The sequence below is a fragment of the Podarcis vaucheri genome (assembly GCF_965113315.1).
Source record: "Podarcis vaucheri genome assembly, chromosome: 15".
Lineage (NCBI taxonomy): Eukaryota > Metazoa > Chordata > Lepidosauria > Squamata > Lacertidae > Podarcis > Podarcis vaucheri.
In genome coordinates, this window is record NC_138753.1 from 13721116 (window position 1) to 13747892 (window position 26777).

The window sequence follows — 26777 nt, forward strand, 5'->3', positions numbered from 1 at the left end:
TGAGGGCTGTCCTCTGTGTGAAGGTCCTCTGTCTGCTGGGCTGTCTAAGCCAAAGCAAGCTCAAATACAGTGGAACCATGGTTGTCAAACGTAATCCGTTCCAGAAGACGGTTCGACTTCTGAAACGTTCGACAATGGATGGTTGGCAAAATCCATTGGGAAAAACGGAGAAACGGAAGCATTCACTTCTGGGTTGCTGGCGTCTGAAAGCCGAAACGTTCGACTCCCAAAGTGTTTGGCAACTGAGGTTCCACTGTGTAAGGGAGGGATTCAGGGGCCTTAAGTGGTTCATCATCATCCTAGCTGGATGATGGGTAGGCAAACTAAGGCCCAGGGGCCAGATCTGGCCCAATCGCCTTCTAAATCCGGCCCGCGTGACGATACGAAAATCAGTGTGTTTTTACATGAGTAGAATGTGTCCTTTTATTTAAAATGCATCTCTGGGTCATTTGTGGGGCAGAGGAATTCATTCATCCCCCCCTTCAAAATATAGTCCGGCCCCCCACAAGGTCTGAGGAACAGTGGACCAGCCCCCTGCTGAAAAAGTTTGCTGACCCCTGTCCTAGACCAATGATGTGGGAGGCGCTGGTGGACTCCAGCTCCCGGTATCCCTCTTTGATGGCCCCACTGGCTGGGTCTGATGGGGGGTTGACCCAAGCAACATCTCTAGAGGGTGGCTACTCATAGGTGCCATCTTGTGCCGAAGATTGCATGTGCCCACAAGGAAGGGCTTCAACTTTGCCCAGCCTCCACAAATATATTATTGTGGGTGCCGAAGTACCCACTGCCCTGGAGTTTTCTCCAGTGCTACAGACTCTCTATCCCTGCTCTCAACTGGCATTTCACAACCTGCTGATAGCTGGCTAACCCCTTCCCCCTGTATTAAAATGGCAACATTCGGAGGAAGCTGACCAGGTTGATGTAAGCAGAGTGAAATATACTCAGAGTCGAGAGTGGATTTCATGCTCTTTATTCAGCTCATAGTGGTGGGGAGGAATTGAAGTTCCCCCAGAATGTCTGCTTTATATATATTATTTACACAATGGGCCCCACATGATTGGCTAATTCCGGGATTCTCTTGTGGGCCAATCAGGTTGTGGATTCACTTCCACCTGGAGCTGGATTGGGTGGCTTCTGTGGACCAATCAGACTGCTGCATTCTGGGTCTTATTGTTCTAGGACCAATCAGACTGCTGCATTCTGAATCCTATTGTTCTAGGACCAATCAGACTGATGCATTCTGAATCCTATTGTTCTAGGACAAATCAGACTGCTGCATTTTGGATCCTATTCAACTCAGTACATAACACAGAGGTTGGTTGGCCATCTGTCAGGGATGATTTAGTTGAGATTCCTGCTTTGCCGGGGGTTCGGCTAAATTACCCTCGGTAATCACTTCCAAGTATACAATTCTGGGGTGACCCTATCTAGGGTCTATTTCCTGTGTTTCTGAATGAGTCACTGCTGTGCATGTCTCTTCAGATTAAAAAAAGGCTTATTCAGAGCAGGGAATCATACAGAGAGACAGCATGAAGCCTCGTCCTCCAAGTGGTTTGGACTTTAATTATTGAATTTAAACTGTTTCTGGTGGCAGATGGGACGCTGCTTGAAAATCACAATGCTGGACATTATTCCTACAGGATATTGTTGCCCGTCAAAAATGTTCCACTTTGGTACAATTCCCTCCCCCGCCGACAAAACAACTCAAGGACCACCTAAACAAATCGTAAATCAGTCTGACCTCGCAGTTTCCACAGGAACTAGGCAGGCCCGGCGGGACGGCTCATGCTTTATTCTCGGTGGCCTCGCAAAAACAATGTGGCATTGTTTGAAGTCTTGCCGGGCCCAAAGGAGCACAAGCAGAGCTTGCCTTGGACACCAGGGCTTTCCCAGACAAGTCTCTATGAGCAGGAAGTCCTGAGTCCTTGATTTAAAAAAGCTGTTCTGAAAAAGTTGCCTGATACACACACACTCACACACACATCCAAAGCCAGTGGTTCAACTATCCGCAATCTCACCGATTGTGGATAGTTGGCTGAGCTCTGCAGTGAGCCTAAGAACCCAAGAAGAACCCTGCTTCATCTGTGCAATGGCTGCATAATAGCTCAAGGTTACCAACACACGGACCACAGTGGTCAAGATGTTTCTTGTTTTTGAAAGCACACAAGTCTTGGTGTCGGCCCAGTTTGAGAATTCCCCGCCCCCTCCCATGTAAAGTGGGGAGGGTTTATCCCTTTTCCTTCCCCTCCCTTGTGCAAATGCTGGAGGTGACAGCGGCAAACACGGAATACTTGGCTTAGCAGAACTTCCGCATTGAGCCCATTTGAATCTGCTTCTCGGCTATCTTCCCTTTCCAAGTAGTACTTCCTGTAGGAACCTGGCAACTAGCCCAAAAAACGAAACAAGGAGCATTTAGGTCAAATCAATTATTTCAAGACATCGGAATCATCTGGCAGCAAAGGTTGGAGGTGACTTGACTTTGCTTTTGTCAACCGAGATCATTCCATTTTTGGCAGGGGAGTGGGAAGCACCAGGGACATGAATGTCCCTTTTTAATGATTATTTATTGCGTTCATATCCCTCCTTTATGTCCAAGGACTTCATCTGGTTGGCCCCTGTGAGAACAGCATGCTGGACCAAGCTGAGAGACAGTAACTGACTCCAAGGTCACCCAGTGATCTTCATGGCTGAGTGGAGATTTGAACCCTCGTTTCCTAGGTCCTAGTCCAACACTGTAACCACTACACCACACAGGCTCTCCTTATTTGCATCTGCATCACACACAGGGAGCCCTCCAGCTGTTGTTGGACTCTCAGCTCTCACCAGCTAATGGACTATGGGAGCTGGAGTCAATCAGATTAGAACAGAAATCTGAGAAATCTGTCCTGTGCGGGGTTGCCAGACCTCCAGGGCTGGCCTGAAGTCTTCGGGTTTACTTGGCCCCTCCAGGTGGCAAAGGGAGGCTTGAATCACCAAGTGGGTGAGAATGTCTGTTGTTGTTGAATATACAACTTGCAAGTTTCTGCCTGGTAGAAGCCAGGTGCAAATGACTGCAGAGAATCAGGCATAGGCAAACTTGGCCCTCCAGATGTTTTGGGACGACAACTCTCATGATCCCTAGCTAACAGGACCAGTGGTCAGGGATGATGGGAATTGTAGTTCCAAAACATCTGGAGGGCAGAGTTTGCCTAGAGCTCCTTGGAGGAAAAGGCAGGGTATAGATGCAAACAAATATCACAAGTATCACACATATCACACAAATATCACAAATATCACACATAGCTCAGCAAGAGGGTTAAGTGAAGTTCCATTCATGCCTTTGAAACCCCACCCAGAACTGGGGCAGCCCCACTTGTGGGCAAATGCAGACGATAGAGATGGCAGGGCAGCGTGGAGGGTCAAGTACCGCAGGCGGTTTGAGAGAAGCTGGCTCCAAAACGTACCAGCGGCAGTGGGCCGCTGTCAGATTCGTGAGAGCTGGTTGCTATGCTAACACCGATAGCAGCCTTTCAGCAACCAGGCTTGGTGTCTTAGCTACGAGGGGGAGAGACACAGAGAAGGGAAAGGCTTAGCCAGTCTGGACAGAGACCAAGCCAGTAGAGCGTGAGACTCTGAGCCCCAGGGTTGTGGGTTCGAGCCCCATGCTGTGCATGCAGGAGGTCTCCCAAGGTTCAATTCTCAGCATTTCCAGGCAGGACGAGGCCAGATCCTGGTCTGATATGCTGCAGAGCTGCTGCCAGTCAATGTAGACAACACTGAGCTCAATGATCTCAGTATAAGGTAGCTAACAGTCTATCCATCGACTCTCTCACACTCTCTGTAGGACTAGCATTGAATACCACCCCAGGTTCTATATTCAGAAGAACTGTAGTCTGGAGTCATTTTATAGAATGCAGCATAAGGTGAGGGTTGTGGGCAGAGAGAGGGGATTTAAGGGATGGCAAGAACAGGTGCAGTGTCTGAGAGAGGGGAGTCTACAGCTTTGAAACCCGGCGGAGGAGAGTTGAATCAGCAAAGCGGCTCACTGGCAAACAGGAGCCCACGAAAGGCCATAACCTAAAGCACATGCTTGCTTATTTATTTATTTTTATTATTTTATCATTATTAAATTTATATACTACCCTTTATTGGAAGACCCTGGGGCAGTGCACATTAAAAACACATGAAAGAACATCAATGATACTGCCAAGATCCCCCTGACCAGTTCTTCCATATGTGACATTTCCACTTAATAAGGATCAGGTTGTCGGAGATGCAGAAAACCCTCTTGAGGGACTGGGGGTGGGGAAATTTTTTTGAGCTGCAGCGCTGGATCAAGAATTAGTCATGGACCAGGTAGGGGTGCTGGCCTGGCCAGAGGAGTGGTTGGCCCCAGGCAGGGATCTAGTGGGTTGGAAAGGTTTCTAAGCTAGGGTTAGGAGAGCCCGAGGAAGAAGATCCTTGGGGAGCTCCTAGTGGGATAGGCAGAATTGGTTAGGAATAACTTTCTGGCGCTAAAAGCTGTTTGACAGTGGAAGGGATGACCTAAGAAGGTGCCGAGCTCTCTCCTTCGTTGGAGGTGTTTAAACAGAGGTTGGGTGATCAACTGTCAGGGATTCCTTAGCTGCAGCAGGAGGGTTGGGCTAGGTGACCCTTGGTGTCCCATCACATCCTATAATACTATGTGATTTCTGTGCTCTCCACACACCCACACACCCACCCCAGTCTCTGCAGAAGTTGCAATCAAAGCTCCAAAATCCAAACTGCCAACTTTGCAGAACAGCATTAACTATGGCTCCACCCCCAGCAAAATAACCACACACATAAACAGGCATATCCTTGTACTTCCATTTTTAATAGATTTTTTTTACAATATATCTCTCCATTTGCATATATCCACTGCATCTATATCTTCTTTTCCTTAAAATACACATTAAACCAAACAAGAATAAATCTAAGGGGTTGCTTTTAATAATGTTAAACCAAAAACGGAGAGGCCCCCCTCCATAAGTGATTAGATTTCATGACGCCAAAATAAAACAAAGCAAAGGAAAATTAACAACCACCCATTTCAAATGTTTATGTCAAAGAAAAAGAGAGAGAGAGAGAGCGAGCTATGTTTGAATGTCGGTGGTTTCGTAACAAGATGCAATTCGACACACACAATAATTGTTATAGGCACAATTTATTCTCTTCCCCCTCCCTCATTCAAATCTGGGATTTTGCATTTTCCTATGGATTTCTGAGGAACTGGGGTGTTAAAATACTTTAGTTCAATTCATAACCTGCCTCTTCACACTGCTGTTCTAGTAAAAAGGAAGCTCATAAATATCTTTAATTTTATTTTATTTTAATTTTTGAGGTGTGGGGCAGAAAAATGTGAAGAGCAGCCAACGTAAGGCAATGGCAGAAGTCATCTTCGTCACTGGATTAGGAAGTTCCAGAAAGAAGTGGGGGTGAAATGCAAGGTGCTCATTACTGGCTCAAAACCCCCTCACTGGATGTGGGGAACAAGGACTGCACAGGGGCCAGTCCCATCCAATCCATTTGCTTTTTATAGGCCACATGGAAACCTATCAGCCAATCAGAAATGGAAGTGAGGACAGCAGCCATGACAGAGACAGTGAGAAGTCTTTTGTACATACCATGACTCTGCAGAATGGGTCTTTTTTTGGGGGGGGGGGATGTTGTTGAAAGGGAGCAGGGGGAGAGAGAATGAAAAAGAAAAAAGGAGCGGAGATTCCAGCCATTGTGTCTCTGACGAGTCCCAGTACCTTTCCAACAAGTTGCTCCTCCTGCAACTGACATCCTCAGAGGTCAAAATCGTTTCACGAAAAGTGATCCCTGTGAATCTCTTTGGATGCAGCCAGGGTGCGCTCCACAAGATCCCTGCCATTTTGCGGTAGCTGACCCTGTCGCACCCCTGATATGCTTAGCAAGACAACACACAGTTGGGGGGGAACAGCTTCCCAAAGAGTCACCTTTCCTAAAACAAAACAAAAACCCCAACCCTGATATTGTGGGTTGTGTACATGAGAAATAATGCGCTTTGAGCAAAGATCCACCCTGGAATGGGAGAAAGCTGTGGCCCAACACATATTGTTGGACTCGGCCCCAACCCAGCAAGGTGGATGGTCCAGGATGATGGGAGTTGTAGTCAAAAAACACCTGGAGGACCCCGAAGCAGAGCTCCCACTGTCGAAGGGAAGACTTCCTGCAGCTGTGTCTTCCCATTCTCAGGGAGCGTGTCCTGCCCAAGCACCATCTTTTGCAGCCTCTCAAGCCAGCAAGGTTCCAAGCCACATTCCTCCAGCCTCGTCCCAGAACAATCCTTCTCATTGCCTCTCCAGCCACTGCCGCAATCACCTTCCTTTCACTCAATGAAGTCAAGGAGAAACCTGCCGCCGCCGTAAAATACTGTCACGAAAACTACAGCATGAGTTTTTTCCCCGTGGTGCGCGCTCTGCCCTTGGGGAGAGGCAAAGCTTTTTGGGCAGAGTGTCTCCTTGACAAACAGGGCCGGCTACCTTGCTGTTCCTGCTCACTCAGCTGCACTGTTCCTCAGAGACTCCAGAAAGAGACATCGAAGCAGAGGAGGTCTCTCGCCAGCATGGCAGAGGGCAAAGAAAATTTTTAAAATAAAGCTAGCGACTTGGGGGCAAATGTGCAACACCCTTTTCTTCCTGCCACACACAAGCACCTTGCCTTTCATGCAAGTTTGCCCTTGGAGGGGAGAAGCAACTCCTTCACCCTGGCTCCCCCTCCCAGGACAAGAGATTAAAGCCCATTTATTTCACCCAAAAGGTTTTCCCTGCGCATTCCACATTCGGGAGGAACTGTGTGGTTATTGCTGTGTGAAGCCAGACGGGTTGATTCGCTCATCGCTCAAGAGCTGGACCCATCCTGCACTGCCAGCATTCAGAGTGGAGGGGAAGAGAATCCCCACCGCCTGCCTCCGTCCCCCTTCCAGATGCCATCTTGGAAGAAGCGCCTGTCCCTTTAATCATGGCTCCTCGCAGAGCAACCGGGACAACATCCAGGCCACAACTTCTACGTCACAGGCAAGAAGCCGTGGCTGCCAGCAGCATGAGAGCATCTAGTGGAAAAGCAGGAGTGTCGCCGTCTCTCACCAAGGGTCTCCTCCAGATTCCTCCTCCTCCTCTTCCCTCGGCTGGGGTTGCAGCCAGCTTTTCAGAGAGGAGGGGAAAAAAACCCCAAAGCAGCAGCCTAGAGGATTCTTTCAGCCTCGCTGTACTTCCAGATTCCTCCATTGCTTCCTTGGCCAATCCAGTTATCATGGACCAGACCCGCTTTTGAGTTTGAAATGATGCTTCGACCAGTCCATTTCAGTTCCTTGTTCAGCTTATATAAGGAGGGGCAAGTGGTGGTGGTGGGAGATGGCAAGAGGGTGGGGTGGTAGCCAGAAGAAGGCCTGGCATCTCTTCCTTTGGGGGAGGTCTTCGTTCCCTCTTGCTCCCCCCATATCATTCTTCCGAAATTCAGAGAAAGTAAATACTGTTCCACAGACATGCTACAATAGAAGTGCATACATAACTCGAGGTGACGCGCAAAGGTGCTCCAGAGAGAGAGTGTGCCCCTTTTTTCCTTGGAAGTGCGCTTTTTGCTTTTACAGAATCTACATCGGGGCGGAAAGTTGACTGACTGGCTGGCTGCCCGCGGAGTGCACATAAACGGAAGCAGAAGGGACCCCCTTTTCCTTTCTCTGGTACCCGCACCGGGCGAAGGACGCTCGCCCCCACGGTTCCTACGGGCAAGGACCATCCCTGCTCCGAGCCGGAAAAGAGCCTGTGGTTAAACGTTCCAGGGGCTCGTCGATTTGTTGGGGTAGTTAATGGCAAGGCTAAGAGCAGCAATGTTTTTCAGGGCCTGTTTGGGAAAGAAAGGGAGAGTTGAGCATCAAGGCTTGCTGAGGTTCAGCATATTACCATTCAAGGAGATTTCTCCGGAGAAGAGGAGACTGGAATACGATATGAGAGCCGTTTTCAGATACCTGAAGGGCTGTTTACATGGAAGATGGAGCCAGCTTGCCTTTTGCTGCTCCGGAAGGCAGGATCTGAATCAACGGATTCAAATACAATAAAGGAGATTCTAACTAAACATTAGGAAGAACTTTCTAATGGTATGACAACGGAGTGGGCTCCCCCAGAAGACAGTAGACTCTCCCTCATTGGAGAGTTTTAAGCAGAGGTTGGATGGCCACCTGTCAGGGATTCTTTACCTGTGATTCCTGCATTGCAGGATCCTTGGAGTCCCCATCCAATTCTACTGCTTTATGATCCTAAGAGCGTAAGAAAAGCCTTGCTGGTTCAGACCAATGGGCCATCTAGTCCAGCATCCTGTTCTCACAGTGGCCAACCAGATGCCCCAATGGGAAGCTTGCAATCGGGACCGCAGCACAAGAGCAGCACTCTCCTAACCTGTGGCTTCTGGCAACTGGTATTCAGAAGCAGTCCCTATTCTGCTTGAATAGCGCTTTTCTGCTTTGCGAGCAGCACAGGGGCACTCTGCCTGTGCCCACCACCAACCACAGGGCCTCAAGGGCAATGGCAGGTGCAAAGCTCAAGGGAATCGCCAAGCACGCAAAATACAGTGGTACCTCGGGTTAAGAACTTAATTCGTTCTGGAGGTCCGTTCTTAACCTGAAACTGTTTTTAACCTGAGGTACCACTTTAGCTAATGGGGCCTCTCACTGGCGTGCAATTTCTGTCCTCATCCTGAGGTAAAGTTCTTAACCTGAGGTACTATTTCTGGGTTAGCAGAATCTGTAACCTGAAGCATCTGTAACCCAAAGCGTCTGTAACCCGAGGTACCACTGTAGTCTTGCGAGGACAGTGGGAGAGAGAGCGCTTCCCTACCCCGCCTCTCTCCAATTTCATGGCACTGTTCTAAGCAAAAGGATTTTTGCCTGGGAAGTCATAACTTTGTTGACGAAGGGGCAGCAGTGTTGCCTAGAGAGGACCGTCATATGTTTCATCTGGGCACAGGGCACAAAATACTGATGTAATGCACACCTCAAGCTAAATGGAAGCAGAGGGTTTGGGGATTATACCCCCAAAATAGCAGGTGGGAGAGTGAGGCAAACAAGAAGAAAAGGAGATTGACTTTGTGCCCTTTTTATGAACCTCCCAGAGGATTCTGGGAACCACAGGAAACCAGATGCTGGACCAGATGGACACATCCCAACAGGCTTCCACTTGTATCAGGGACAGGGGGACCCTGCAGATGTTGCTGGCCTACAACTCCCATTACCTCCAGGGCCCACTGTGGCCATGCCAGCTGGGGCTGATGGGAGTTGGGAGCCCAACGTCATCTGGCAGAACAGCCCCACCCCGACCCCTGTCCAGACACCAGTCGGACCCAAACTAAATCTACTTCAGATTTAGAAGTCACATCACGTGTCCAACTCTTTATTCTCATGGTGCACCTGACTTTTCAGTTTCTAAATTTGTCTTCTTTTGGTAAAATAATGTGAATTATCTCAGAGGAGACAAGAGCCTCCTGTGTCTTATGAGGACGATGCCCAATTAAAAGGCTCCCAAGAGCTTCACCCCTCCCCATTCCTAATACTTTCTGTCTCCCAGTGGAATGTCTCTCCCTTGCCCAAACGCAAAGCTTTGCTCTTTTGTCTCAAGAGTCTCCGGGGCACAGCAATTAAGGCAAACCCGTCTCAAAAGCAGCCTCTGCTGAAGAAGAAGTTTGGGGACAGGAGGGGCTCCTGGAGGTTTTACCTGCGCTGTACAGCGGTGGAGATGGTCTTCCGTATTTAAGGCAAGCAAGTAATCCTGCAGAGATCCAAGTTCCTAAAAGCAGAGAGTGTGAATGAGAGCTAGGAGCAAAATCCAGGAACAAGCTTTTGCAGTGAGTGTGTTTTCATAATGGCATTGCATGAGGGAAATAAACAAACTCACCCATGGATCCCAACATACAGAACAAGTTTTGTAACTTCATTTCAAAGGTACATTGGGGGGGGGGAGGGGAGGGAGGGACTACAAACTGATCCTGAATTGCAAAATGCTTCAACAGGACCAGAGTGCCCTTTTCAAACACGCTTTGAGAACAGCGTTAAAACAGGAGCCCCCTGCAAGCAAAGTCATCGTTCCATTACAACTGGTGGGAAAAGAGCATGACTAATTTCAGTCTGATCGCGATCTGTACCTGATAAAGCCCTGGTTATTCTTAAGTAAAACAAAAGGGGAGGGGAGGGAGGAAGAGAAAGGAGGAAGAACAGTCTAATCCAGTGATGGCCAAACTTGGCCCTCCAGCTGTTTTGGGACTACAACTCCCATCATCCCTAGCTAACAGGACCAGTGGTCAGGGATGATGGGAGTTGTAGTCCCAACAGCTGGAGGGCCAAGTTTGGCCATCATTGGTCTAATCCGATGACTCAGCAGCTGTTCCCAGCACAAGGGAGAAGACAGAAGTGCTTACGGCAACTCTGCTCTCGGTGACAAAGAAAAGCTCGGTCAGCGCCCGGTGCAGCGGCAGGAGGATCCCCGACTTGGTCACATCGTGGCGCATGCTGTTCTCCATGCGGCTGAAGAGGTGCCAGAGCGGCTTCAGCAGAGTGAGGTCACAGTCCCTGAAAGAAAGAGGTTTGAGTTAACACAAAAGGGCTGCCACTCTGAAGAACAGCTGTCCTCAGTCCCAGTCTGATTGCAAAAGCCCTCTTCACTTTCTAACTATCTAAGGTAAGTGCCTGCTGGATCAGGTCAGCGGCCCATCTACTCCAGCATCCGGCTCTCACAGCGGCCTGTGGGATTTGAAAACAAGAGGCCCCGTGGTTTCCAGCAGCTGGTATTCAGAAGCACTGCTGCCTGCAGCTGTGGAGGCAGAGCAGAAACATCATAGCTAACAGCCATTGGCAGCCATGAAATTGTCTTTAAATCCATCCAAGTGAGTGGCCATCGCTGCCTCCTGTGGGAGGGAGTTCCATAGTTTAAAGAGGAGCTACCACCTTCCCTAGGTGTGCTGATTTCTCAAGCTCCTGATTGGAATATATTCATGTATTTTTATTTTGTTTTATTTTGCCTTTCTACCAAGGAGCTCAGGGGAGGGTACGTAGTTTCATGTTCCCACCCCCACCCCAGGTGTAACATTCAGAACAACTCTGTGGGATAGGTTAGGTAGAAACTGGCACAAGGTCACCCAGTATATTTTATGGCTGAGTATGGATTTGAAACCAGTTCTCCATGGTATAACGTAAGCTGGTGGTGGGCAGAGCCGGAGATTAACCCAAAACAAAGGCTGCTCTACTTCCAATTTTCAACATGGGCACCTCTGATCTGAGTTCCCTAAGCAGGTTGAGTCAGAAGTAATGTTCTAGAAAACTAATGAGAGCAATTCCTTTCTGACTTCGGTGCAATACACACAATACACAGTCCAGAGGTGGGAAAGGGGAGTAATTAGACAGTGAGGGAGGAAGTCTGACGAGGTGGAAGGCTGGGGCAGCTTCAGGAGGTCACATAAAATGAAGTTGGGAAGGCACTAAACTGTTCCTGGGCCACAAGTTGACCAGCTGCGAATTAAAGGATTCAGCAGGACTGAGAAAAACCTTGGTGAGCATCTGCCGGGCGACAGGTAGATGGCACTGAGCTAGATTTGTAAGTTGCATCCTGTCTTAGTTCAGGTGGGAGAGCTGGGAAGGAATTTATTTGTATTTTTTAGACCGTGGGCCTGCAGGGCAGGGACTGCATTGATCGCATGTAAGCCACCCTGGGAGCTTTTCTGGCTGAAGTGCGGCGGAAACAAGTGCTCTAAATAAGCAAATAAAAGCAGGTGCTTTGTATGAGGACCTTGAATATATCCCAGTATTATCTGGCTTACAGAATGACTCTTCTGGCCACTGATTTTAAAAGCAGAGGCATTTGCATGATGAACCACATCCCACCACTTCCTTGCACAGTATTAGATTTCCTGAACACAGTGGGTAGACCAGGCCTCCAACGACCAAGTTCGGTGGCGAATGGGCCAGAGCTTAGGGAGAGAAGGAGCACCAACACAGCCATTTGTGGCTCAAACCCGTTTCGAATGACATTTCTTTTGCCTTTATCACTGGCCAAGCCCATCTTTCTGCACAGGCAGGGGAAGCAGATCTCAGATTAAAAGAGCAGCCTTCGGAATCATGAAATAATATTTCAAAAGGAATCACGAGACACGAAAACACTGCTATCTTTGTGGTGGGGATGGGGGGGGGAATTATGTTTTTATTTTATTTTTTGCTTTTCATGAGGACTGGAAGCTTAGTGGGAAAAAGCAAACCTGAGACTGGCAGGCATACCTTTCGCTGCAGCACTGGACTATCCTAAGGAGCAGGTGGATGGCCTTCAGTCGCTGGTGGCCAGTTTGCCTGCAGGCCACGCCCACCTGCCACTCCCAGATTTTGGCCAATGGGATGTGGGGGATGACCCTTTCCTCCGACAGCATCTGCTTCAGGATCTCGAAGCCTGGAATTCAAAATACGTACATTGGATACTCCGTAGTGCCATTCTGCTTCTCCGGTAAGACGTGTTCCTTCTCCTCAGTGTAAATGACACAGTTAAATGCTAAGCAGGTCGTACAGTTGTTTAGAGAAGGTGCCTTTTAGTCTCTTGTCTTAACAGACTGTCCTGAAGCGAGCCACGGAGAACGAGGAGACCAGTGAACTGAATAAACATGGACCTTACAGTTTCAAAATCAGGTGGGGGGTTTTGGGGTTTTTTTTTTAGGTCTTTGTGTTTCTTAGCGCTTCCTACGTTTTTCTGCAAGAGCTATGTCCCATAGCCCAACCCCACTGTGTCGCTAGAGTTAGTAGCTGCTTCCCAATACAGTATTGCGTCAAGAGATTTCTAGCTGCAGATATGGAAAAGCTTTAGTAGTTCCTGAAACAGAAAGTCCTCTATAAACATATTTAGCAAAGCTAGCCTCAGAACAGGTTGTATCACTTGTCCCGTAATAGAAGAAACTTCTTACTCTTAACCCTGACGCAGGTACTTATTTGTCTAAACCAGCCTTCTCTCCAGATGTTTTGGGCTACAACTCCCATCAGTCCTAGCCAGCTTGGCTGTCCGAAGCTGGGCGCTGATGGGAGCTGTATCCCAAAAACATCTGGAACAAGCCAGGTAAGCAAAGACTGGCCTCAATGTTTTCAACCACGCCCGTGCCTAGAACGATGTAAAACCAACCAACAATTAAAAAGGCGGAAATCAAAAGAGCAGACCAATAAGCAAAGGCAGCTAGTAAATAACAGTTGATTTATTAAGGGCAACAAGGGGGAATGTGTAGCTTCCGGATGATGCTGGACCCATCATCCTCCCTGACCGTTAGCCATGCTGGTTGGGACTAATGGCAGCTTGAACCCAGGAACATCAGGAGGGCCATAGGTTTCCCAGTCCTGAGTTAAGGTATTGTAAACTGCCCTCCCTCAAGTTTTTGCCCCAGGTGGCACATAGGACAGTGAACTCTTATGGAATTCATGGCAGAGAAGGCTACTGCTGCCTACTAGCTATGACGTCTATGCTCTGCCTCCACAGCTTCTGAATACCGGTTGCAGGAAACCGCAGGAGGGGAGAACGCGCTCGGGTCCTGCTTCTGGGTTTCCCATTGAGGCATCTGACTGGCTGGTGCAAGAAGAGGAGGCTGGGCAAGGTGGGCCACTAGCCTGACCCAGCACGCTCTTCTTAGGTTCTTATCAATGAATGCTCCTGTTTGCATGAATCGTAATGTTTTATTTCAAACACCTTTTGCGCTCTGCACAGAAGAGACACCCATGCTGTGTTAACATCTTCTTGGGTTATTGCCCCCTCTCTTCCACTGCTCAGTGTTATCTTAAGAAAAAAGAGGCTTTGCTCCTCAAGATCCCAAGGAAAGCGAGACTACAACGATCTTTGACTCGTGGCTCTGAAAAGCACTTACCTGTCTGGAACCTCCCCAGGTGACCTGCCGTCACTGTAAACTTATAACCCCATTCTGTGTTGCTCATGTCCGTGGTGAATCGATAGTAGAGGGTATCCCCTGTTACAAAAGCGAAGGAAAGCATTCTCTTAAGCAGGGACACAGACAATCTCGCTCAAAACGCACACTATAAGCAAAGGGGCAGGGGCAGTGTTGAGGATCAGGCCACACTGCATGTCTGTGTTTCACTGTTTTTCGGATTCCTGGCAGTATCCTGTGTGTTACATGGAGCAGTATCATCTCATTTTTCAAAAAAAGTTAGAATAAGAAAAATGTCATGGCCTAAAGGGTTTTTTAACTGAGCAAGTACTGTCTCCTGAACACACCTCAAACACAGCCCTAAAACCATCTCGACTTTTCAGAATTCAGCGCTGCAAAGGAAATTGCTCAAAAATTTCTGCCCTGAGGAGCGGTTTGTTTTTTCAAAGGTAATTTGCAAGACAAAACAGGATTCTGATCCCAGATGCTGAAACGTCTGCTATTAGCAAATTGCTAATACGTTGCCATGTTTTCTGCATCTTTTAAAAATATTTTTGACAGGCAACATGTTCTGAACAAAGGCAGGATTTTATGGAACTCTCTCTACATTAATAAACCTCTCCCCGACAATGCTAAGGAAGCGATGACTCACAGCGCAGGAGAAGACATATGGTGTTTTTTGTTCTCTGCCAAGCTAAAAGAACGAAACACATGAGAGCTAAGGGATGGTGGGGAGAAGAAATTAGGTCAAAACTGAGCCCACTTCAGAAAGGGGAAAGGAAGAATGTTAAACTGTGGAACTCACTTCAGCAGGAGGAAGTGATGGCCACCAATTTGGATGGCTTTAAAAGAGGATGGGACACATTCATGGAGGAGAAGAGGGCTATTGATGGTTGCTAGCCATGATGGCTATGCTCTACCTCCACAGCTGGAGGCAACAATGAGGCCAGAGGAACTACCAAGAGCACCCGAGAGGGTCTGTAGGGAAGGAGGCAGCCTTTCAGGTATTTGAATGACTTGGCACTCCAATCCAAATATGGTGGGCCCTAAAAATATACACCTCAACTGTATATTTGTTTGTTTGTTTGTTATTTTACCTTTATTAAATAATAAAGAAACAAATAAATAATAAACAAACTGTTATTAATGTTGTTTTGATGTCGTAACATACTCTTGGAGCGAAGAGCAGGAAACAAAACAAAACAAAACAAAAATATAAAATTGTATATAAAAATATACATCCTTGAGGAGGTTTCAGCTATAGTCTCTCAAATAACATCGCTGAACCCACTTGCTGGCCCCATTCCCTGAAGACACCCAACAAGTGACCAGTAAGGCTAGTTCTTTTTCTTCTGGCAGCGCCAAAATTAGAGATGTCTCGCCACTGGAGAGTCTGTTCTGCATTCACAGTGGACGGTTGGGGAGGGGGAAGTGTGGGGTCTGATGCTGCCATAGAAGTTAATGCAGTGGAACAGACTGTGTAGGGAGGTGACAAGAACCAACTCTCTTTTTTATAGTATATGGTGGCCACTGACAATATTTGCCAACCGGAGAAAAAGATGCTCCTGCCAGTGTCTCAAACTATGCTGTAGAGAGACTTGCTCCCGCTCTGTGGAAGGAGCCCCTTCATCTGAGCGTCACGGTTCACGTATGCCCAGTTTCATTTAGTACCTAGACGACTTTTGCTTCTTAAGCTGCATCAATGTTTCTGGCATCTAAGTATCACCAGAGAGTGTCAGCGCTATGTTTGCTAGCTTATCTAATGGTCTCCCTCCCTTCAACAATGCTGCAAAACTTTACCTGGAAGCTCGAAGTCTGTCCACTTGTGCGGAGGCCCGCTGAAGGTGTGGCGATCGTGGATGAAGTCACAGCTGCTGGCTACAACTAGCTCATCACAGCCCTCTTCCGTGTTACACTGAGAATCAAACTTGACGGAGAGGTATATAGCACCAGGGATGTGAACCTTATCCTGTGGGAGAGAGCAGGTGCCAAGCTTAACAGAGGACCAATGAGCACCACAAAGACAGCTGAGCGCATGTGAGGAATTGGGGCCATAGCCCATCACTGGAGGCGAGGGCCCCAGAAAGCTGCCCCAGGTGAGAGGGAAAGGTTCCTAACCACCGCTGTAAACAAAAACGGGAAGGAATCCAACAAGAGGGAACGCTGGCTGACTCAAAATTAGAATGGCAGCCAGGATGGGTGTTTGGAGTGACAAACCCGAGGGCACAGAAGAACCTTGGTTGAAAGGTAAACACCGAAAGGGAGATGCTATTCTATGGATTCAAGTTTCATATCCTGAATCTGCAGGCTGGGAAGTGAGAACCAGCTTAGTTTAGTTCTCGCAGCAAACAAGCTAAAAATGAAAGGCTCCGATGAGCCTGGAACGCTAAGAGGTGGCTGCTCTCTGCAGCTCTTCAGAACAATTCACTCCTCCAGCTTCTCCTCCATATGGATTTCTGCGCTGAGGGTGGCTGAATCATCCCACGGCTAAGATGCACCAGAACGACCCATGTTCTAAAGAGGACTCTGCTTGTTCTGCCCAGGCATGATTCACTCCTCTGGAGGTCTCCGTGGTGCATTATTAAGAGAGCTGAGACAGGTAAGAGTGACTCACGGGGAGAAAAAGGGTGGGCTCCAGGGGTGGGAGGTTCCTGTAGCCTGTGGGGCAAACTTGGGCCTCCTCATTTGGCCCGCTGGGCCATTCTGGGGAAGTCATACCTCCTGCTCCACAATGTCAGGTGCAGTGTGGATAAGGGGAAGGCTTCAAAGGAGCAATCGAGAGGTTAAGGTGGGCTCCTGGTTTCTTCGCTGGAGCACACTCAGACCCACCTCTCAGCTGATAGCTAGTAGGAGCACACTTTGCCCAAAGAGGGGGTGGCAGTTTCCATTCAACAAAAACCTCTTCTGCCTCCCGGAGCTGCCCCGTTGTGGCTCCTTCCCACCTCCCACAAAGGAGCCACAGGTTGTTACACCCACTTGCAAAATTCCCTTAGAAACTGCAGTGCATATGCCACCCTCCAGGCATATCTCGTTTCCACCTACACATAAATCATCTCAGTCATCCAACCCACCTCAGAAGGTAGGTTTTGCACATGGGGAAACTAAAGCCAAGACTGTGTTGCTCATCTTAAGGGTTTTTGCCTGGATGGAATGTGTCCTCGTACTCGGATGATGTCTCTCGCTTGCAAGGGTGGAGGCAGAGAGGGTTGTGTGAGGGCATCTAGTCACTAGCTGGCATTTGCTGCCCTGCCCACTCTTGCCTCTGGCCACGCCCACCACTGGCATGTAGCCCCACCCTGCCCAGAAGTTTGCCCAGAAGAGAACTGAAAAAAGGTTCCCTGTGTCTGCCCTACTTGGAAATCTGCCTTCGTAAGTAAAGCCATTAAGGCCATTTTCTCTCTCCTGCCCACGTCTCTGCTCTTGGTGGGCCGTCACCGTAATTTCACACAGGTGATGTCAGACTGCTGGGGGGAGTACCTCAAAATTTGTGTTGTTGTTATAGGGGTGCTTGGACTCCCGCACTTGGACGGCCATCCCAGGCTCCTCCATGAACTGGCAGGCCGTCAACGCCATCGTCGCCAACATGCTTTCGTTGCAGCCGCGGAGCACTTTCAGGAGAATCTGCAGAGAGCACAAGTTAAACCGGCTTCAGAAGGCGAAGGCGGGTTTGCAAATGCAGCACAGTTGGTACCATCATCACTCCATCAGCTCTGCTGAGACAGGCCAGCCCCAGCAGACTTCTCCCCTCAACTGGCACCTGGGGGCAGCCATTCCCTCAAGCTGCCTCTGTGGGAAATGGGGAGCAAAAGACTCATTCCACCAGCTTTGCTTAAAAGACCAGCTCCATCAGGCACCTCCCACCAGCTGGTCAATATGAGAACAGCCCTTTAAGAACTGGTTCCTTAGCTTGATTTCCCTCCCTGTCCCTTTTCCATTGTGTGTCATGGGTGTAAGCTTGTGGGGCAGGGACTTTAGTTGATTGAATGTATTCTCTGGCAGGTTTTAAAGCGCCCTTTCCAAAGTCACAATCTTTCAATATGCCGGGGAGGTAGGGGTGTGTGTGTGTGTTTTTCTCTCTCAGAAAAAACTGCTACCTTCTCGCACAGCTGTTTCTCCTCCAGCTGCAAAAGCATATCCAGGATGTACGTCATGTGAGCCGGACCGCTGAGCTCCAGCATCTCCTCGCTGATCGCCACGTCGTCGGGCCACTTGGCCAACAGCAAAGCAAGGGCGTGCCTCGCGTAAAGGACGGCGGTGGCATCGTTGACCCGGTAGAGGTAGCCGCGCACGGCCTTCTTGCTCCTGGAGTCCAGCTCCTTGTGCAGGAGGACGGAGCTCTTGGTGCGACGTTGCTTGGCGTAGCTGAGCTGGAGGTCGCTTTCCGTGTTGGTGATGAGCTTCTGGGTGATGGGGTTGGATTCTTCTGTGGCCTTGTTGCAGGGGGCAGGCTTGGACTGTAAAACAGGAGCAGGCTGCAGAGATTCGGGGTTATATTTCACTTCAAAATCCAACACCACTTACCACGCTGGGGCTTTTCTAGGCAGATGCAGCCCACATATTTTGGGGCAGCTGTTTTCCATAGCTACCATGGACTAGAAACTTACATTACTGTGAGGCAGCTGAGGATGAGGGACAGCAGGTCTTAGCCCAAATGAGCATCCTGGCTGAGTGGGGGGTTTAAATTGAGGCTTCCCGTGTCCTAGTCTAACCGCTACACTTCACCGAATCAGCCACACTCATTTGCCACTGGGGACTCGTGTGACTCTTGGTGTCGACATTATGAACCTTTCTAAACTGAATATTTATGTATTGCTTCTTCCTTCTTCTGTATACTCGCAATTCTTGGGATTCTGCAGTTTGAACATGATGGATTCATTGCTATTTGCCCACCTGAATACTTCCAAATGTTTTACTTTATGTGCATTACGTTAGGTGCTCCTAGTACACTGAAGTACGTGGAAGACTCACCAGACATGGCACAATAATCATGTCCGTATCGAGCGCTTTGGAAATCTGCTCCTCTGACCGCAAGCACTTGCTGGGCTGCCATTTCTGAGCCAATGTCCGGATCCTCTCATCCGTTGTCACTACGTCACCGTCAAACCTTTAAGGGCACACCCAAGCATTTTGCAGTCAAATTCCAGAAACGTAAATAAAAAACAGGATCTTTGCATGAAAAGCCTTCTCCATTTACATTCCCGATGCTACTTCCCCAGGAAGGCTCTTGTTTGCTGAAATCTTGAATACGCTGATTGCAAAGCAGTTAAGTATTTAATGCCTCCCAGCTCTAATTTGCAAGATGCAAATGGCGTGGAGAGCTGAGTTGGCTGACAGCAAGAAGCCAACCTACCACTTAGCTGCTCTCCAAGGGGAAGGAGTATACAGCGCAGGGAAAGCCTACAGGCTGCCCGCTAAATGATGATGGACTCCAACTCCCAGCTACCAACATGACCAATGGTCAGGATTATCATTATTCTACTTAATTTATTAATCGCCTTCTAAACCACTGTCTCAAGATCATCTACAAACAAGGTACAGTGGTGCCCCGCAAGACGAAATTAATTCGTTCCGCAATTTTTGTCGTCTAGCGAATTTTTCGTCTTGCGAAGCACGAAATCCCATAGGAATGCATTGAAAATCAATTAATGCGTTCCTATGGTCAAAAAAAGTCCAAACAAAGCCAAATTTGGTACAACAACAGTTTATTAACTGCTCTTTAAAGTCACACATACTGTAAAGAGCAGTTCAAAAATTTAAGGGAAAATAAATTAACTTTATAAACAAAACATGTCTTTGTTTTTAGTCAAAGAAAAAAGTCGCGAGACGTTTTCGTCTTGCGAAGCAAGCCCATAGGGGAAATTCGTCTTGCGAGGCAAATCGCGAACGGAAAAAACTTTCGTCTAGCGAGTTTTTTGTATTGCGAGGCATTCGTCTTGCGGGGCACCACTGTAATTCAAAAACAGCTTAAAAGCACGAAAACGGCAAATGCACTTATACGAAAACTAAAACCCTAACGAATGGGCACTCATGGTAAAGACCCCTTTATCCCACTGGAAAAGCCTGTTGGAACAAAATTATATTCACTTGTTTCCAGAAAGTGCATTCCTTGGCAGGAATGCTATTCCGCAGAAACAGGGCAGCCACGCTAAAAGCCCTGCTCCCAAGTTGCCACAAAGTGGGTTTCTGAGGCCTTTGGAACTTGCAGGAGAGAAAGCAGTGAGCTACTGAGACTGTAAGGGATGAGGAGGTCGCTCAAGCAACCTGGTCCTAGGTCGAAGGGAGGTGGTGTCCGACACACATCTACAGTGGATCACATTGGCTGCTCTTGTTATAGCGGAAGAACCTGACACCAAGGCCTGCGCCTGGACTGCCTCATTGGCTGACTCACTTCAGAGGAGGAATGCTCCTCTGCACAATGTAATTCCCTGCGCTACATTGGGTGAATGGGGTCCATGGGGTCATGAAGAATTGGACACGACTAAACACCACCACCACCACCACATTGGGTGAATACTGTTCTTTAGAAAGGTACTCAACTCTTCCTCATAACAGTTCATTAAAACACACACACACAAGCAACCCCTTCTTCCCCATCCCACTCCTGGAAAGGTGGTATCCATAATGCTCTTTTCCTCTTTTTATTTATTTGTCCTTTTATGTTGTTATCTCACCTTTCTTCCATCATGGAACCCAAGAAGGCAGACATGTGCTTCCTAGGCAGTCACCCACCCAAAGCACTGGCCAAGACCCCAGATGTGCTCAGCTCCAGCAAGGTGGCAGCCTCATACGCCTTCAAAACATGTCTTTTTGTTCCAACATTGATCGGTCAAGCCGTGCATGCACCCACCCAGCTCCTCATTTCCAGCTAGCCTTGGGAACTCCTTTACCTCTTCTGGACCTCCAGGAAGAAAGAATCGGTCCTTTTCATTTGCAATTCGTACATGGCCCGAAGGATATGCAGAGGGGCGTCAAGGGCATCGTGGGTCATCTGGAATTAAGTTCAACAGGGGTAAAAAGCAAGGAAAAGGGCTGGTGCTTTTACTCTTTGCTTCGGGGGGTGGGGGACTATGATTCAACAATGGGTGTGTGAATTGAACATGTTGTATGTGTGAGTCAGCCTTTGGAAGTCCCAAATTTGAAATCAGGTTTCATGAGCACATTTAAGCAATGCATTCATTAAGCTTTCTTTGTTAGTATCTTGTGGGGCTACAGAAAGGGGAGTACCTATTGCCTAATCTATCAGTTCATCCTGAGAACCATCAGAACTTCACCCAAAGCTGCTGAACAAAAATGTAAAAACAGCACCAGCAATCGTGGTCCAGCAGTACCTTAAAGACTAAGGGGTTTCCTCCTATGGACTAGAGTTCATTTCAGAGAAAGACACTTCACACAGCTGATGAAGTGGGCTCCAGTCCCTAGGTCTGGACATGTTTGGAAACTAGCCAACTGCAAAAAGGTAAATATTACACTTCTTGGTCCGCTCATTTTTGCCTCTGGCCCTGCTAACCACTAGCGTGTGTTCCATCCTCCAAAGGCTCCTTAGAAGGAAATGTGACCCCACAGACTGAAAAGGGTTCCCCACCCTTGAAATAAGACCCGATCTGTGCAATGTGAGCTAACACACTGAGCTGCTTGGTGGCCTGGGGTAGCTCAGTTGGGAGAGCACGTGACTCTTCATCTCAGGGTCATGCGTTTGAGCCCCACATGGGGCTAAAGATTCCTGCATTGCTGGGGTGTCGGACTAGATGACCCTTGTGGCCCCTTCCGACTCTACAATTCTGAGATTCTCGCCTGTTGCTAGATAAATGTCAAAAGCGTACCAGGAAGCATATTTTGGTGGTTTCATCCAAGCCCTCCAGTGGATCGAGCCTGTTCTGCTCAGCATCCGTGGGAGTGACAGCAGACTGATCCAATGCTTGATCCTGGTCCCTTTCACCAAGGTCTGGGCTCTTGTGCTCCGCCAGGGAGCTTATCTCCTTTTTTGAGGAGTAAAGCATGATTGACAAGATCTGCAAGAGACAAAATGCAACTTGAATGTCGGTGGCAGACCAACCAGGCCACACAACCTATAGGCTGACCTTTGTCAACCTGGTACCTTCCAGATGTTTGGGACTTCAGGTCCAACAACAACAACAACAATTTTTAAACCCTGCCACTCTGGGTGGTTTCCAGCAAATAGGAAAAAATAATAAAATGTCAAACTTTAAAAACTTCCTGATACATCCCAGCCAGCATAGCCATATCTGATCGGAGTTGTGGTCCAAAAAATATGGAAGGCACTAGGCTGGTGACAGGTGCAATAGAGCCTTTTTGGCTAAGGGTGGGGGTATAAATGCCTTAAATGCAATTGCAGTCAATATCTGAATCAATGCAACATACGTGGCTGCCCCATAGAGTTAGGCCATTGGGCCCACCCAGCTTAGCACTGTCTGAAAGGACTGGCAGGAGATATAGGTTATTATGTTGCTATGCCAGCATGGGAAAGTCTTTGGAAAGGAGATTTAAAATTTACAGCATGCTTACGCATTAAAAGAAAACCACATGAAGATGTCTAGATGGTATTTGACGCCTAGCAAGCTGGCAAAAATGTGTAAGTCTAAATCCAATATATGCTGGAAGCGTAAAGAGAAAGAGGGTACTTTTTTCACATGTGGTGGTCCTGTAAGGTTGCAAAAGCCTTCTGGGAAATGATTTATAATGAACTGGGGGGGGGGATGCTTAAAATAACTAAAATCAGAAAGAACTATTTATCTATGCTACCACAGCTGCCCAAATGATATATGCACAAAACTTGAAATAGGAACTGACCCCAAAAAAGAGATGACTGGCAACTAAAATTGATGGAATAAGCAGAGATGGCAAAACTTAGCAGAAGGTTAAGAGATCAGGATGATAAACTCTTTGTAGCAGAATGAGGAAAATATATGAAAACAGACTGTAAACAATTAAAAACATTAGTAGGATTGATATAAACACGAGCAGTAAGGATTTTAAGGGAATTAAAAACAGATAAATGGGTAAAAATGATAAATTAAGATATGCAGTAAGAGAATCTGATAGAAAAATAAGAAACTGCAGAAGAGGAGGAAGGGAAGTCGCAGAAAACATTACTGGATTTGTGTGTGATTTATATTTATTGTTGAATAATGTAAAATGGGGGGGAATGTATTTTTTAAAAATAAATAATGAAATGACTGGCAGGAGGCTCAAGAGGAATTAGTCCTGTTTAGGTGTTCAAAATAAGGCTCAAAATGAACACAGTTAAGAGTCTCCCCTCCAGACCTCCATAACTGATGCATGAAAGGTCACAAGAGGAAGATGACAAGGTTGGTGCAAGGATCCCCTTTACACCCCTGCATAGCTTGAGCCCTCGTGTGTTCTCTTTGGAGGACTGGAAAGAGCTTATGCAAGTGAGCAAGAGGAATCGTTTCAGACGCAGGGGATCAGCAGCCCCGCCATCTTTGAGAAGCCCTTGCATTACCTCCAAGTCTCGGAGAAGCCAGGTCTTACTGAAGCCTGTTCCTTTGCTGCACTTCTTCACCAGCAATTTAAGCAGACCCGTCTGAAGGAAGGCGGTGCGAATTTCTTCAAAGGGATGCATCTGCCAAAGACAGGGGGAAAAAGAAAAGAAAAACCTGTTGAAACCAGATGTATCGCAGCCCAGATGGAAAACTGCTTGCATGATGTGGCTTTCATGTAATCTTTACATCTTAAACCTTATACTCGGCTGCTTGAATTATACTCTCTGAACCGCTTTCCCCCCCTGCCTCTGAACAACAATATCATATTCAAAAGGCATTGGGCGCATGAAGAAATAGGGAGTGACCAGGAATAATGTAAACCTTCTTCCAGCACCTTTTCTGAGGTTTGCCCCCTTGTTTCTTTGAACCGTCCGGCTTTCTTCTACAGGCCACTTCCAAAGTCAAACGGATTTCACGTTTGTTTCCCCCTCTTCCCTCCCCATTCCTTTCCCCTTGTGTACTATGTTCTCCCTTTCTAGACTGTAAGCCTGACGACAGGGGACATTTAGTTTTAATGGCTTGTCTGTTAAGCTGCTCTGGGAGCCTTTTCAGCTGAAGAGTGGGGGATCCTAATGCTCTAAACCAGGGTTTCCCAAACTTGGGTCTCCCAACTTTTGCTGGACTACAACTCCCACCATCCCTAGCTGGCAGGACCAGTGGTCGGGGATGATGGGAGTTGAAGTCCAAACAACAGCTGCCAAAACCCTGCTCTAAATAAATAAGGTGTAGTGAAGACCACTGGCTTCGCCGCCTAGATCCACCGCACATAGTACCTGCCACGCTATACTGTACCTTAAGCGTCCTGTATAGCCCCTTCAGGGCAAGAGATAAGACCCAGGTTGCTTCCACAGCCTCTGCAAAGCTGCTGTTGATGCTGGTCTGGAGGAGATGGCTGGTGATGAACACAAAGTGCTGGAGGTACTGCCGCAACTGGCACCGAGACTCGTCATCGCCTTGTCCGCATGGCTGAACCAGCTGGAGGTCTTTCACTAGAAAGCAGAGGAAGGAGGTGACTGTGCAGGTCTCTGCTGGGGATCGTGGCCTGGTTCAGTACTGGGGCCAACCTTGACCTAACACCCCAAGTGTTCCACGGAGAGCATCAACCCAAACATCAATTCTATTTGCTTAAAAAATAAACAAAATCAGGTATACATAAAAGTGGGACGCTGATTGTGCATCAAAATAACCCCAATGCAGGCAGCAAGGTAGAATATAGAGATTTTGTGGTGCCGCAGCATTTATTTTGCCAAACATGCCACTGTTTAAGCAGCCACCTCTGAGCTTCTGTCTAGCAAAGTAATGGATAAAAATGGTGATGCGTGCAAAGAACCAAACACCTGAAACCCATTCTCAAATCCCATCCCATTAATTTCCTGCAACAGTGCAAAATGAACTGCCTTAGAAATAATAAATAAAATAGGATTCATGGGGTTCCACAACAGTCTTCGTGTTGTGTGACCATCACTCTCATTCATTCATTCAAACACTTTTATTCCTTCTGCCTGCCAAGGTCATTTTTCCTTGTGATCTCTGGCATCGGTGCCTTTATATGGATTTCTAATGATGTGCTTTTTATTTGCGGGGTGGTGGTATGCAACTAAGTTCCATTCACAGCAGACCCATTGAAATTAATGAACGTGACCTCATTACAGCCATTAATTTCAACAAGTCTACTCTGAGTAAAGCTTAAGTTGAACACCAACCTGGGTGTTGTATCTGTTTTTACTGTTTGCGTTTTAATATGCTGTTGTGGTGCTGTGATTTTAAACTGTTGCCCTGAATGGCAAAAAGGAACCAGAAGGGCAAGGCAGAAATTTCTGTGTGAGGGAAGTAAAACCATTCATTCATTTGTTAACCAACTAACACAAGTCACTCCTTTGAAAAAGGAAAAAAAAGCGAGTGTTCTAGCCCTTGTAACTGGGAAGGCAGCTAAGAATGCAAAGCCAAGTGGTGCAAGAAAGGGGGATCATGCTGAGATTAAGTTGAAAGGAACCTGCTTTTCTCTTCCGCGTTTTCATGTCCACAACCACCGCCCTGTTCTTCTCTGTGAAGTGCTTGAGGATGATCACGTTGTGGGCCTCATTTGCGTTGTCCATATACACAGACCGGGTCCCCATGCACAAGACCTGTAGGCAGCGGGGAGAGAGAGAGAGAGGACGTCAAACTCCAGGCAAGGATTGACCACGACCAACTTTTATGCCTCCTCCCCTGCCCCAGCAAAATGCATTTTTGTTGTTGTCGTTGCAATTGTGGCAGCGCTGTCTGGGAAGTGGTTCTGCGGCAGCGGTGCTTTAAAGTTCAACACACTCACCTCTGGAAAGCCGACAAGTACCAGCAAGGTAAAGATGTTGGTGTGTTTCAGCTGGAAAGGCAGCTGCTTGATGCAGTGGTCTGTGAACGCAGCAATCACACTGTGCCATTGTGCAGAGGCGTTCAGGGCTCGGAGGATGTCGGCCATAGTGCATGCCCAGTCGAGGCCCACACGGCTGAAAAACAAAAGTTTGGGGTTTTCTTAGGCTGAGCAGCCCATTTAGCTGTGAGCCTGTGTGCGCTATTCATGCACCAGTGAGCTTTCCAAAACGACAAATGACTCCAGTGATCAAGCAAAAGCACGCTTCCCTCTGATGCTTAGCAGAGATTCCTTAATCAAGGATGGACAAGCTTTCTTGGAAATGATAACTGGCCTCCCCCCATAGAAAAAGCATGCTTGGTACACTCTAGCGCAGTGGTCCCCAAACCTTTCTGGGCCACTGCCCCCTCCATGGGTCCACAAACTCATCCCCCCTGCCCCCTGCCCGATAAAAAGCATTATTCAGAATACTGTAGTCATTTACACAGCCCGCTAAGGATGGATAATAACATCAAAAAATTCAAAACAGTAATGATAAACTGCACATTCATTCAAAGTCCAATCAAAACTATTTAATTAATTCAACAAAACTGATTAACTAGATCCCGTGATACCAGCTATAACCGATAATGAGATCTTGTGACAACTCAGAACCGTGACTATAGCTTTGAAAGCAATCAAGAGCAGTGGAAGGTGTTAACACTTCAGGCTCTAGCCCCACCTCCCATGCCACCCCCCTGCCTCTTGGCAACCCCATGGTAATTCCACCACCCCTGGGGAGAAGGCGGTACTGCTCACTGCTGCAGGGCAAAACCGTCATCTTCTGAAGACCTACGAAGCTGAACCACAAACCGTAACAGCCTCCACTAACCAGCTCATGTTGCCAGGATGGAATGGGGAGGGATAAATACCCCCTCACTATGCCAGAGTCCAGGCTGGTGAGGCAAAGAGGCCTGGATCAGGCCCACTGTAGTGATATGACAACAGCAGGGCCTGCT

The 26777-nt window shown here is 47.8% G+C and overlaps 1 protein-coding gene across 2 annotated transcripts in view; it reads right to left on the reverse strand.

The window, feature by feature from the left end:
- Positions 1–4815: 4815 nt before the first annotated feature.
- Positions 4816–26777, reverse strand: part of ZZEF1 (zinc finger ZZ-type and EF-hand domain containing 1) — a 70698-nt gene continuing 48736 nt past the window's right edge. Inside the window, exons 41-55 of one of the 2 annotated variants that reach the window (XM_082201332.1) lie at positions 25741–25915; positions 25423–25555; positions 24222–24418; positions 23390–23509; positions 21729–21917; positions 20796–20896; positions 18877–19012; positions 18003–18380; positions 17386–17529; positions 15709–15877; positions 13891–13989; positions 12278–12443; positions 10429–10579; positions 9729–9800; positions 4816–7866 (exon numbers count right to left, since the gene is read on the reverse strand). In XM_082201332.1, the coding sequence (XP_082057458.1) occupies positions 7792–7866; positions 9729–9800; positions 10429–10579; positions 12278–12443; positions 13891–13989; positions 15709–15877; positions 17386–17529; positions 18003–18380; positions 18877–19012; positions 20796–20896; positions 21729–21917; positions 23390–23509; positions 24222–24418; positions 25423–25555; positions 25741–25915 (2305 nt within the window). In that variant the 3' untranslated portion in view covers positions 4816–7791. The remainder of the gene's footprint in view (positions 7867–9728; positions 9801–10428; positions 10580–12277; positions 12444–13890; positions 13990–15708; positions 15878–17385; positions 17530–18002; positions 18381–18876; positions 19013–20795; positions 20897–21728; positions 21918–23389; positions 23510–24221; positions 24419–25422; positions 25556–25740; positions 25916–26777) is intronic. The other variant, XM_082201333.1, reaches the window with a different exon arrangement.